Here is a 14,700-nt window from a genome sequence, read left to right as displayed (position 1 = left end):
TGTGATCACTAAACACATCAAATCTCGATCCAAACAAATAATGTCTCCAAAGCTTCAACACAAACACAACGGCGGCCAACTCTAAATCATGCGTCGGATAATTCCTCTCATGAACTTTAAGTTGCCTTGAAGCATAAGCTACCACTTGCCCTTTTTGCATCAAAACGCCTCCCAAACCCAACAAAGAAGCATCACAATACACAACGAAAGGTTCTAACGGATCCGGTAAAATCAAAATAGGAGCCGTAGTCAATCTTCTCTTAAGCTCTTGAAAATTCGCTTCACACTGCGAAGTCCAAATGAAAGCTTGACCTTTCCTACTTAACTGCGTCAACGGTAACGACAACTTAGAAAATCCTTCAATGAACTTCCTATAATAACCAGCCAAACCAAGGAAACTTCTAATCTCAACAACAGACTTAGGAGCTTCCCATTGAGATACAGCTTCAATCTTCGTAGGATCCACAGAAATACCACCACTCGAAATCACATGCCCAAGAAAACTTACTTCACTCAACCAAAACTCACATTTAGAGAGTTTAGCAAACCACTTCTTCTCTTTCAACACCGATAGCACAACCTGCTCGGCATGATCCTCTTCACTCTTAGAATAAATCAATATATCATTGATGAACACAACAACAAACTTATCCAGATATGAACAATTCTATTCATATACTCCATAAATACACCAGGTGCATCAGTCACACCAAAAGGCATCACGGAGTACTCGTAGTGACCATACCTTGTCCGAAAAGCAGTCTTTTGAATATCCTCAGCCTTTACACGAATCTGATGATACCCAGACCTCAAATCAATCTTGCTAAACACACAAGATCCAACCATCTGATCCATCAGATCGTCAATCCTCGGAAGTGGATACTTGTTCTTAATCGTCACTTTGTTCAGTTGTCTATAATCGACACATAATCTCATAGAACATTCTTTCTTCTTGACCAACAGAACAGGTGCACCCCCCGGCGACACACTAGGACGAATAAACCTCTTCTCAAGCAAGTCTTCAAGTTGACTCTTCAACTCTTTCAACTCAGAAGCAGACATTTTATAGGGAGCCATCGATACAGGACTAGTTCCAGGAACTAAATCAATCAAAAACTCAACCTCACATTTCGGCGGTAAATCACTTATATCTTCGGGAAATACCTCCGCAAACTCACAAACTATTGGCAATTCTTCAATCGTCCTCTTCTCACGAATGTCCAAAGTTGCCAACAACATAAACAACTCGGCACCACCTTGCACCGATTCATCAACTTGCTTAGCAGACACAAACCAATCTTCCTTAGCACCAACCTCGGGAAAAATAATTGTCTTCTCAAAACAGTTGATATACACCCGATTAAATTCTAACCAATACCATCCTCAAATCCGACCTCTCTTCGGGTTCAGGAAAAGCACAACATTCTCAAAACAGGTTAACTAGCCAACATTGCACTCTTGCAGGCAACAACATAATGTCCAAGCTCGATACAATTGGAACATCCAAGAGAAGCAGACGCTTCCCCCCCCCCCCCCCCCAATTATTTCATTCCTAACATGCAATGGAGAATAAAATAAGCATCGACAGTGTTCTCACACACCTGTCGCATACTAGGGAACAAACCTAATTAAACAACCTGGTCGGACGGACCGACCTGCTCTGATACCACTAATGTAACACCCCTTTTTATACCCCGAAATACTTAACATATAATGAGAGTGAAAAAGCACACATATAAACAAAAGGGCGTCACATCGACATTTCCAAAAACTAAAAGCTTTCAAAAACCAAACATCATTCATCATCAATATACAATACACCTGGTCTTTTAAAATAACACATTTCAAATATCATGAATATTCAAGAATATGCGTTCGCAGCGGAAAATAATGAATACTCATGTCCTTCATAAAATGATTCATGTCCCATACCATGATCATCTCTCAATAACTCAAGATAAAATAAAACCATATCCTGACTATTTGGCATTATGGCCTCTCAAACAACAATTGCAATTAAACATGTTCACAAGTAATAACATAATACATATCCAAATAAGATATGAGTTCAATACTACTAATCTACCCCGTGTTACATGACCAGAGCATTGACTCACTACCTAGTCTCTAAAGCGAAACATGGAAACTCTCCGGCTAAATCTCGAGTAAGCTACCTTCCACTTACTTCAGCAACACTACTCTTGAGGATCTGCACGATGCCCATGTAAAGGCAACATTCAAACAGAAGGGTGAGAATTCGGATCATTATGAAGAAGTATAATAAAGCACAATGATTAAATCAACAATTAAAGGATTCATCACACCTTGTATAACCATGTAAATAATACTAACCAACATTTATTTCACATGTTTCAAACATCCATCAAAACTCAAGGAGTATAATATTAGAATCCAATACTATATTCCCAAATATACACATAACTACAATTATCACATAATCACATATTTTGCCAAGTTATGTATCCAAACATCACCAAATTCAATTACCATATCTCATACACACATAACAATCACATCAATGCATATATTCAATTATCACATAACTCTAATGTGACTCAATGCAAGACATGTGACTCTATGCATGTGGTACCGTAATGTGAACCCAACGTTTCACCGCTTTCCGATTCAATATCTAGAATCCAAGCCACGCTTCCGATTCGGACAAGATCAAAGCCACTACGTCTATTTCCAATTAAGGATCAACGTCTGCTATGCCTATTTCCATTTAAGGATCAACGTCTGCTACGCCTATTTCCATTTAAGGATCAACGTCTGCTACGTCTATTTCCACTCAAGGATCAACGTCTATTACCATGTGAACCCACAGTTTCACCGCTTTCCGATTCAATATCTAGAATCCAAGCCACTACGTCTATTTCCAAATAAGGAGCAACGTCTGCTACGCCTATTTCCATTCAAGGATCAAGGTCTATTACCATGTGAACCCACAGTTTCACCGCTTCCACCATAAAGCCGACCATGCCATGAATGAATGTACACATACCAATAATATATGCAATTAAGATCATCTATACCATCTTAATCATTCCACATATCACCATAATTCAACTCTATGAATTATCCACCAATGGTACATATACACATTCATAACAAATACACCATTCACATATATAGGCTATTTATCAAATACACATACTTAGATTTCATTTCAAAATGATTACAGCATTTAAAATCCTCAATTTTCCCTTTTTCAACAGCAAGTAACCGGTTAACGCATTTTGGGTAACCCGTTAACACGAAAACATAATTCAATTCCTGGACAGATTTTTAACAAGTAACCGGTTAACGCATTTTGGGTAACCCGTTAACACAAAAACAGAATTCAATTCCTGGGCAGATTTTTAGCAAGTAACCGGTTAACGCATTTGGGGTAACCCGTTAACACAAAAACAGAATTCAATTCCTGGGCGGATTTTTAACTAAGTAACCCGTTAACGCATTTGGGGTAACCCGTTACTCGGTTTAAAATTGGAATTTTTCTTAACGTTACCATTATTGTAATGAAATTTAATAAACTAAGTGGCTTCTCAATCTATCCCTCAATTTCACCCATATATCCTTTCCAAATGCAGTTAATCATCACAAATCAAAGATTACTCATCAAAACCTAACAGTTCCAAAACCATAAAAATTAGGGATTTTAACCTAAACATATTTATACCCATCGACCCAATTATACTAACCCATAATAATAAGGATTCTCCCCCTTACCTCTTCAATTTTCTGGAAATCCTAGCTTCTCCCTTGTTCTTCCCCTCTTCTCCTTACTTTTTCCTCTTTTCTTTCTCTATTGCCTTGAAATGACTAAATGAGTGTTACCTCCCACTCTCCTCACCTCTTACTATCCTATTATATATTTGGGCTTAAGAAATGATACCTCTAATTTAATTATTAGGCCCAATAAGACATAGTATTATAATATCTCTAATTAGTTCAATTAAATTAAACCAACACAGTATACACACCAAGTCAATTAATTCAATCGGTTATTATACTACCTAACAACCAATTAATTAATTAACACCCGAAATAAATAAAATAAAATAAAATAATAATATAAGAAATAAATACTAAAATTGGGTTGTTACATAAACAAACGTACATTCTTTGATTTACGGTTCCTCTCCACAAGGGTACTTGGTAATATTACAGACTCTGTACACACTTTGACACCCCCGATCCTAACACTAAAACCCTTTATTTATACTTAATCGAAATAATTGTTTCTACCGGCCCTTCAATCACGTCGAGACACATGGCACCTTGCATGGATGTAACTATCCATTATGTCCCACACGAACCTTCAACAGTTTCAGATAAGAGAAAAGTTTCCTCCTTTATTTGAATTTTGAATCTCCAATCGACAACCGTCTTCAACCATTTTAAGAAATATTTATGAAGTCCCAACTGGACGCTGACTCTTATTACCCTTATCTAGTCGAAACACCTCTACCTGGTTGAACATCTCCTCCTGATCGAAACATCTCTACATACGATTTCCTTTTTGGTAATTCTTTAGTGGTCGTCAAAATTATGAGCTAACAAATTACCCCCCCCCCCCCCCCCCCCCCAAAAAAATGTTATTTTCGACATACGAGAGAAAAAGACATTTTTTGAGACCATGCTTCGACGCCTTAACAACTTTGACATTGTGGCAAGTGTTCCAATGTTGCAAAACTTTTCAGTTTCTCCAACTGTCTGGTGACGTCAGAGTCATCATTACCTTTTTCCTAACCACGTCTCTTCAACCCACAACCGAATCTTTTCACTCATCACGTTTCCTAGACTCTATGAAATCATGGGTTCAGATATTAATTAACATCTCCATCACACTGCCCAAGGAAGACACGTGTCCCACTAACTTATCAACCATTAATGTTGACTTGAAACGTTTTCTCTTCCAAGCACGATTATAAAACCCATAAATTTACCCATTTCACATTTTACGCTCTCTGAACTTCCAAACGCTCTAGCTCTTTCTCTTCAACAATCTTCAACCAAAAAAACCCAGGTTTCTCTCTTTCAATCTCCAACAGAAATGGAAACTTTAAGCAAAGCTCCTAAAGAAGCAAGCGTATCCATTAAGACTACAGCTACCAAAACAAAAGCTCCCAAGAAGATTTCAGAGCTTCCTCCTTTCACTATATTGTTTGCTCCACTCACGATAGGTAACTAACAATACATGCCAGAGCCCAAAATGGAGGAACAATGCAGAATCTATGCTTCTCAGGTACTTATTCCCGTTTCTGTTTCTGGAAAAAATCATGCATTATCTGGACCTCTAACTGATTTAGACATTGATTCTAGCAAGCTTAGAGAGTATTTCCCCTCTTATCATAAATGCAAGCCTATAGGGCAAGCAAAAAACCCTAGGAATGGAATAACCACCACTGAAAACCCTAAGGCTAGTGAGACCATAGATTTAAGGTTTATGAACAATGGATTTGGAGTTTTCCGCGCTACCCCCACATACAAAGACCCCACTGATTATCTAGACTGGTTAAAGAAAGTAGAGGAAGCTAAATCTCAGAACTGGAAAGACACAAGCATTTATGACCTAATCATGTTATCGAAGATAGAGTTGGAGTATAACACCTCTATGTTGATTTCTTCATTGTACTTTTGGGATAGTACATATTATACTTTTCACCTTCCTTGTGGTATGGCCACACCAACACTCTTCGACTTGGCTGCTATCACGGGGCTAAAACCTATTGGACATACCTACGATCCTGAAATCGATGTTGCAGACACCATAGCTTTTTTGACCACTCGAACAGCATATTCGACACACATCACCCATTATCATGACAAAGATACTGACACCATCTCCGACGTGGAGCACATAACTTTCTTGGCCTTATGGTTGTCTCACTTTGTCTTCTGCTCGAAGTCTTTGCAAGTTGCTAAGAAATATCTCACCTTGGCGAATCAACTACATGTTGGGAATGATATTTGTCTAAGCGAGATGATCTTGGAAAGTCTCTATGATTCATTGAGCGATGGAGTCTCTAAATTGAAGAATTTGGGCGAAAAGGGGAATCTTCTCCTCTCTGGCCCTTTTTTGCTGTTGCAACTCTGGCTCAATGCCACCTTCGAGGCTAGTTTACCGAACAAAGGCCTCGTTAATGAAGAAGATGAGGAGATTAAAAACAGAAGGGTCGAAGGCATTAGACTAGCTCGGCTGACTCCCAGTGACGAAGGACAATCCCTGCAACCAACTTTCATGAGCTACATAATGATGTTCTCCAAGCGCCATGTTTTCACTTCGAGCATGGCCCCATTTGCTTTCAGAAAGTACGGTCCAAAATGGTTTACCGGAACTTTCCCATCTCCATCCAAGAAATAATAGACAGAATCTTGACTGATTTGGGAAGCCTTCTTGACCCCCAAGATCCTAAACCGTCGACTTAATCCTTCAAAGGTTCAGGTTACTTTGATCACCCATCAACCCAACCTTGTCGCTCGACAGTTTGGGTTAACTCAGGTTCTTCCAAAGTGTCTGTATGACAAAAAGGGTAGCCTCATTCTCTACAATACAGTCCACAATGAAGCCACTGTCCTCAAGTAGATAGCCAGATACACTGGTAGAACCCAACTTACTCCTTTTAACTTCGAGCCTAACTTCCTCTGCACTCGAGAGATTAGGAGATGGTGGACTAAATACTACATTGAAGAGTTATGTGATGTATCTTCCTTTATCCTACTCTTTGACAAAGCTTTTCTTCTTGTGCAGGAAAAGACCAGAAAAGGTACTTACACGCTTATCAAAGAAATCCAAACTTTCCAAAACTACTTTGAAACTGCCTATAGGTCTGATGATCTTAGTCGAACCATACGTGAAGCAGTTGTCACGCTCAAAGAAATTTTTTCAAAGAAAATGGAAATTCTATAGATTCCTTCGTACGTTCCTCATGAAAAACATTATGAAATGGCTTTCGAACTGTTTCCCCTAAAATTTCCTCCATTGCCTAATGCTGACTTTGGAGTGGCTCTTACCCCTCCATTTCCAGACTGGTTTATTTGTGTAAACAATGTGATATTTTGTAGCCCTTCCCCCAAAATTTCTTCGAACACAAAATGGATTTCACCTCGGTTGCAATATCGAGGTAACGAAGGGTGGCATGAAAAGTGGGAACTTTACCCCTCGGTTTAAAAATATCTGAGGGGTTAGTTTAAATGGTCATGGATTCGAACTCCAGCAATAACTTTTTAATATTTTTCAAAGTAGCACCATATACCTCTCGGTTTAATAACAAAACCAAGGGGGAAATATATATTTTTTTAAATACTCATTACATTGTTTACACAAAATATTAATAAATTAATTTATTTACACAAAATATTATATTGTTTATACATAATATTAAAGTAAAAATGTTGTTCTTCATCGTCATCGTTGTTGGTGAAAAACAAATGTTGGACATCTTGGAGAAGAGAAAATGTTGGGGATACTCATTTCATTGATCTTGAGAAAAATTAAATGGCTGATATAAAACAAAAAAAGTTGTATAAAAAAAAATATTCAGTTAAGAGATTATGTTAGAACATAAACCTTTGAACTAATTTTTTTCTGCACTTGCAATCCATCGCATAAATCTCTGACAAAGTAAATACACTTTCACCATCCACGTATTAAATAAACCTAAATTTTTTGTGCTCTTGCAATCTATCACACTGATACTTTTACTTTGTAAAATATCATGACGCTATGATTAAATATAAAGGGTTTCACAATAACGTTTGGATTCTTGTGGATTCACTACTATCAAATTTTAATATTCATAATGTTTTTATAATAAAGGTTTTAGATTTTACGATGATCACTAATAGCAGTGTCTTGAGCGTTAATACTCATTAAATGGACGATAAATATTTATTTAAGGATGGTGAAGAAACTGAATAAACACGCTATATAAAAAATAATAAAATATGTTTCAACTTAAGCGTCATATACCTCTCGATTTTTATTGAAAACCGAGGGGAAAACTCTTTTTTAATACACAAGATATTAAAATAAATTGTTTAAACAAATCAAGAGTTTCTCCCATCGGTTATATGAAAAAACTGAGGTAAAATGTGGTTTTTATATTTTTAAAAAATAAAACATCGTGCCTTGGAATCATGTCACTAAAATATGTTTCAATTCCTCTTTTCCAATTTATACACTATTCATGTCTCATTTCATTTTCATCTCTGTGTCTTCAAATCTAGTTTAAAAGTCTTTTCTTTTTATTAAAAAAATGTTTACAAAAACCTTCAACAAAGATGAAAATCTTTTGTTCGTTATCAATGAAAAGTTTGTTGATCTCGAAGAGTTGAAAGACAAAGATTTTGATCTAATTAAAACTATTTCCAAATAAAAGTTGAAAGGTTACTTTGACATGCTTCATGGACCCATCTACACTAATCTCGTAACAGAGTTCTGGTTAAATGTCTTCGTTAGACAATCTGGTCAGACAATACAATCCAATGTATATGGCTTTCCAATCACAATTACTCCATCACTTACTGCCTAGACAATAAAGTGTGAAGAAAAAGATAGTTGTATTGAACATTATAGATTCAACAATGTCTTCTTAACCCATTTTCTCCTAATTTATGTCAACTACAATAACTTAGGTACATCTCAATATCTATCACAGAAACAAGAGATGATCACAAATACCTACAACTAAAATAGATGAAATTTCTTAGACAAACAATACAACAATGAACATAACTTAATTTTCACACAAATCTCAATTTGAGTTCTAATCAATTGATTGCTTAATCAAAAGTTAAAAGTCTTTACGGTCATAATCATATGAGTGAATGTTTAATGGACTGGATTTATCATAAACCTAAACTTATACAACAAATCACTATAAGCAAGGTAAATTCTAATTATATGATATTTTAAAAACGACAAACAACTTAAGGCATGTAATATTATGCTAAGAAGTAAAAAATGTATGAAGAAGAAAAATGTACACATCACATTTATAGGGGTTTAACTTATTCGTCATCGCTAGAGTTTAATTCACTCTTCAATGGTTTCACCATTGAAATTTTGCAAGGTCTTCAACTATTTTGTAAAAGTAATACAATATTATTTTTGGTACAATGGATAATCAACAATGTTGTACACTACAAGTCAATTGCTTTAGCCAACACAAGTCTAAGTTGATTTTTCCTTCTATTGTAACAGAACACTGAAACTCCAAATATTTCAAGATCTTCACTTGATCTTGATCCAAAAATCTTGACAAACACAAAAAGCATGCTTTAAGCTTCTGTTTCGAAGCAGTCTTTACTCAGACATACTGGTTCCTTGTTTGGGCCTTTGTTCTACCCAAGAATAATTGGAAAAGTCCCAACTTCATTCTGCAGCAACCTTTACACAGTTCTATCGAAGTCCTCAATGGAGTATAAATAAACTTTTTCTCTTGACTGGATCTCAATCTCTAGATATCATAGACACAAAGTGATTCTTCATTCTCATACACACAACAAAACTTCCCAAAATATATTAGCATCTTTAATGTACCTTGGATCTACCACCCACACTCAATCTTTAAATTTGAGCAACACAATAATGGTTTTTGATTCAAGGTTAAAGATAATGAAGGTTATCTAAAGAATCTAACACAACATAACTTAGATGTCACAAGAACAACATTCTAGGAAGTTTTTCATATGGTTAAAACAAGGAGGTGATGTGTTTATGAAATGAAAAGCTCTCATGGATTGTTCTTAAGATTTTTTTAAAATATGAATTTTGATCTCACTTGATTTCTCTCTGAAAAAATCTCGTCATCCATCCACGTGAGAGGGGGAAATGACAAATAATTTATATAGGTGTTTTAGGTTAGGCACAAAAAATGAGAAAATTATCATTTTGATTTGAATCATTATTTGCACTCATGATTAATTCAGACAAAAGTATGATTTGAATCATGGTTGTTTTTTAAAAAGACAATATTATCATAATTCGAGTCAAATTAAGGTATATTAATTGAGTTAAATAAATATAAACTATTGATATAGGATTCAATCATTGTCCTTGACATTTATTTATATTTATGTATATTTAAAAAAAAATGATATAAAAAAATTACAACTCATTCAATTACATCCACTTTTAAAATAACATAACGAATAAATCGTTTCAATCTTTATAAAATACTCAAAATGGAGTGAAAATGCAATTCCACTTGTTTTAAAATATTAACTAGTTAAAACCATATGCATCATAACGAGTATGGACAATTGTTCAATTTTATATTATATTATAAATTTTTGACAATTCAAAATTTATATAGAATGCGTTGATTTGACTCATTGATAACCATTATCACAAAAACAATGTTTAATTATTTGTAAACCTAACTATACAAAATTAAAAATGATTTCTACAATATGGAATTAGCAAAATAGTTAAAACCTTAATGGAATTTCCATGATTCCATGGATTTGAGTTAGTTAATCACTATTTTATGTAGCTGAACTTTTAGTAAAACAGAACAAATTGCAATAGAAGCTCCCTTTTCATCATCACCACTCAGATTCTCCTTTCCATTTAGTCAATCTACCTTTTTTGAACAAATTGCTCCTAACATTGCTACGGTTAATTATGGTTTAACCCTATTAATTCGTTGAATAAAACAACCATAACAGGTTTGTTTTGAACTTTAGTATGATAAATATCATTATGATAGGAACGATTAGTGGTTGCAGGTCTGTGTCAATTACAACAATGTGCAAGTGAAAAAGAGATTACAAAGAAAAAACCTTTGTGCTTCTTTTGATTATATTATATCTCTTTGCTTCAAATAATAATAATAATAATAATAAGTGTTATAAGTGTAACAGGTTCGTTCTTAACATTGTTGCAAAGAATTTTTCAAGTATTGTTATAACACAATTTGTTCGAAAGTAGTATATATATGCCGCAAATAAGCATGACATGACAAACAAACATTCTAAATTAGAATGGTTTTGAAGGTATGGAAATCACATTGTAGCCTTTATCAAATTATGTTCTCAAAATCATTTAAAGGCATATTTTAGCTACTTGTAACACTTTTTTTATAATCTACAAGTATCATATGTTGCATTTTGAAAATTCTATATATTATTTATGCATAGGAAAGATTTAAACAAAAGTGTCATATTGCTTTTTCTATCCTTTCATATGTAGTGTTAAAAAATTGGTTTAAAAACGTAAAAATAGTGATAATAGGAAGAGTCAAATAAATGAGATAAAAAGCATAGTATAAGAAATGGAGAAAAAAAATGCAGACAAACATAGAACATAAACTCCAAGGGTAACAACTGAGATCAAAGCTTGATGAAACATGTGTATAGAAAACATGCCAAAAATGTACTGGAACGAACTCAACTCAAGTACAGTGTACATCATCTCTACGTCAAACAAAAGTTGGGATATGGTTCATTCTCCTTAGTTTACACATATAGACTCCAAAAATGAAGGGATAAAACCACAAAATCATGTCCCTCCTGCAGTTCTCCGGCCAACACGAGCAACAAAACCAGCCTTGATCGGTGCAACTGATCTTCCTGATCCACACTGCAAAACCAATCAATATATTATAAGATATTTGTTGAGTTTAACTTCACTTAAGTCCTTGAAATTTTAACTCACTTCACTTTAGTCCACCGCAAATATAAAATCTCATCTCATGCTAGTCCATTTTCCCACTCTCAATTGAGAATAAACACATGGGAACAATGAAAGTTATAGGAAGTAATGTAATGTCATTCATGAGAATATTTTTCTCTCAACCTTGTATCGTAGTATTTTCATTCCCTACCATGTATTCTCTCACAAATGTGATTCTTAGAATTGAAACAACAAACTCAACCATCAATTCATTAAACATCGCTTTCATAAAATAAAAAATCATGGATCCAATGGAAGAATACCATAAAGACAGAAAGCCTTGATCTTATATATTTGAGAGGGCAAGCAATGTATGATCAAAGCCTAAAAGGGATAAAAAGATATAGAGGAAATTGGCACAGAGAAATTTAACCTTTTCACACCGGAGAAAGAACAAACGGTTTTCCTTAGAAAGTATTGTGTCGGGACTTTTGCATCCAAGGCAAATTACGTATTCATCTATAAAAACAGAATATATGTCAATTTTTACCATCATAAGCACAATAGTTCATATACAGCAATTCAATATACACGGAGGATACTTACTGACGTATCGACGCAAAATTCCTTCAAAATTCTTTGGCGCAAACCTTCCCTTGACAACCAACCTCTGCTGTCCATCTAGAGAACCACTTGTACCCAATTCTGCAAGCAAGAAAGCCATGACATGATCTGGCTGCCGATGCATCCTGAAAAACCAGGAGTAGCAAGTCATAAACAAAAGGAGTACAGAAGACAAAAAAGTAAGTTTTGAAGCAATATTGAAAAAAATCCCAGAGGTATATTATACATGTAGCCTATAGGTAAATAACAAATCAACGTACGTTTTGCAAAGGTCCATAAAATTCACAAACACAGTTTTCTTTGTGCCCTCACGAAGCACTTGTGGAGGCCTCATAACAGTCCTTCGCCGGTCTCCCGCAAGTTCGGGATTATTCTCACGTAGAATGTTAAACACCCTGCCTAAAAGCTGCACAGAAAAACATGAGAATGCAGAGGGTAAAACAAGATCCAACCAAAATTATGACATCAGAAGAAAATGCAAAAAATTTAAACCAACCAGGAACAGAGGTACCAAAAGTAAAAATGCTTAAAGTAATATATCATGATGACATTTTTGGAGAACCATACCAATACTATAACAATGATTCAATAATCTAGATATTCTATATAATATCACACAAAAAAGACACCCTTGAAAAGCACCCTTGAAAGCAGAACCCATATAATCAGATATATACTAGAGGACATGGATATGTGGATCATTCCACAAGTTCCATTTTTAAAAAAACTGATGTGAAAAAATAATTTAAAAAATGTTCTAAGACACCAACCAACACAGCCAATAAAATTAATATGGTGACATAAAAGTTGAGATCCATATGAACCACCGCCTAATATTTTATACCTCCTCGTATTGATAATCGCGATCACTCCCTTCCCAAGGGTAACGAGGTTGCAAGGAAACAACCTCTTGGTCATCTTCTTCAGCATGATCTAAGGAAAGAATTTGGAAAATCTTAAGCATTCAATTAACTTCCCTTAAGACATTATATATTGTATGTTCAAGAGACGGCTTACCATCCAAATCTTCATTTTTCACATCACTAGTCTCTTCAATTAAGTTACTGATTTCAACCTACAAACAACAATTGAAAAAGAAATTGTGGAATTGCTTAAAAAAAAATGCAATAACAGCTTAAAAGATTGACGGAGTGGGAAAAAACATTGTTCATCAATGTAACCTCATAACATTTCAAATAACTTACTGGCTTCTTTTTCTTCTTTTTCGCACCAGCTAACGTACTGTCAAACCCCTCAGAAACTGCAATTGAAAAGCTAATTAGAATCATTCATTCAATCAAAAGCACAATAACATGACTCACAATACCCTTGAAGACCAATACTATTAATAAAACATAACAAAACAAATGCTATTTCAATTTCAATACCTGACAGATTTTCTGTCTTCTCAGCCAACTTGTCTACCGAATCATCATCAAGATCTACAACTGCGGGTTTCTTTTTCTTCTTCTTTTTAGTAGGATCAAATGGTGCAATCTGCAATCAACAAAATTAAGCCATTAAAAATTACCCCAACTATGAATACCGACACTAAAATGCCATACTCAGAAATAGCAATTCACAGAAACATGTGTAGGGAAACAAATGGATAAAATAAAACTGCTAAAATCAACTGAAGAAACTTACATCAGGAACCTCCTCCTTCACATCAATTTGTGCTTCATCTGCCATGGTGTTAACTGAAACCTAAATAAAACGAAACTAATCAATAACAGTAACAATAACAATAACAGTGGGAAAATAAAGATAATAAGAAAATTGAAAACCCTAAAAGTGACCCAAATCGGTTAATTGGCCAATACTAATCAAGATGGAAACTTTTCAAGCTTAAAATCGTAGGGTTAAGCTAAACGTGATGAGAACGCAGAATCAGTAATTAAAACGATAGAAAAAAGTGCATAAACATTACACTAAACATACACCAAACTGGGTAATCAAAAACGGGGAAATCAAATTAAAAGGGAGAAAACTCGATTAGGACATTGAGAGAGAAATGGGGCATACGAGTTCACCAGTGGAAGGAGAGAGAGAGAGAGAGCGAGCGAAATCTGGTGTTTGCTGTTATCTCTACCACTGTGTCTGCTGCTACTGGGACGAAATCAAAAACCCTTTTCTGCTTGTTCGAAAACGGTGCGTTTCACTTGCTATCTACACCTACTATTTATTTTCTGAAAATGTAAACAAGCTAAAGCCCGTCTTTGAAAACTAAACTCAAAATATTAATAATTTTGTAAAATTTATATATTTTACTATTAAGAACCTACTATTTATTTATTCCTATATTTGTTCTTTGTAATAAAATTCATATAAGATTTATTAATATTAAAAAAAGTGGTTATATAATTTGAAACAATAAGTAAAAAATGTCTTGTTATTTTCTCTATTGCAAGTGTTATAATTTAAGACTT

The 14,700-nt window shown here is 34.7% G+C and overlaps 1 protein-coding gene across 1 annotated transcript; it reads right to left on the bottom strand.

The window, feature by feature from the left end:
* Nucleotides 1-11,339: 11,339 nt before the first annotated feature.
* On the bottom strand, nucleotides 11,340-14,489 carry LOC127084370 (eukaryotic translation initiation factor 2 subunit beta). Its single transcript, XM_051024802.1, has 10 exons — nucleotides 14,297-14,489; nucleotides 13,919-13,978; nucleotides 13,660-13,768; nucleotides 13,477-13,532; nucleotides 13,289-13,346; nucleotides 13,116-13,204; nucleotides 12,532-12,677; nucleotides 12,254-12,396; nucleotides 12,081-12,166; nucleotides 11,340-11,614 (listed from the first exon to the last, which is right to left on the bottom strand). The coding sequence occupies exons 2-10, from the start codon at nucleotides 13,961-13,963 to the stop codon at nucleotides 11,534-11,536; spliced, it is 813 nt and encodes a 270-aa protein (XP_050880759.1). The 5' UTR covers nucleotides 13,964-13,978; nucleotides 14,297-14,489; the 3' UTR covers nucleotides 11,340-11,533.
* Between the last annotated feature and the right edge of the window lie 211 nt (nucleotides 14,490-14,700).

The sequence above is a fragment of the Lathyrus oleraceus genome, chromosome 5 (assembly GCF_024323335.1).
Source record: "Lathyrus oleraceus cultivar Zhongwan6 chromosome 5, CAAS_Psat_ZW6_1.0, whole genome shotgun sequence".
NCBI classification, from domain to species: domain Eukaryota; kingdom Viridiplantae; phylum Streptophyta; class Magnoliopsida; order Fabales; family Fabaceae; genus Lathyrus; species Lathyrus oleraceus.
Note: the sequence above shows the minus strand (reverse complement) of the source record. Positions and strands in the feature narration are given on the sequence as shown.

Excerpts from the sequence above, each read along its gene's own strand:
- LOC127084370 (XM_051024802.1), bottom strand. The coding sequence starts at position 13,963 with ATGGCAGATGAAGCACAAATTGATGTGAAGGAGGAGGTTCCTGAT. Across the intron at positions 13,769-13,918 it reads TGAAGGAGGAGGTTCCTGAT|ATTGCACCATTTGATCCTAC; the intron begins GTAAGTTTCTTC and ends TGTTGATTGCAG. Across the intron at positions 13,205-13,288 it reads GAAAAATGAAGATTTGGATG|ATCATGCTGAAGAAGATGAC; the intron begins GTAAGCCGTCTC and ends TTCTTTCCTTAG.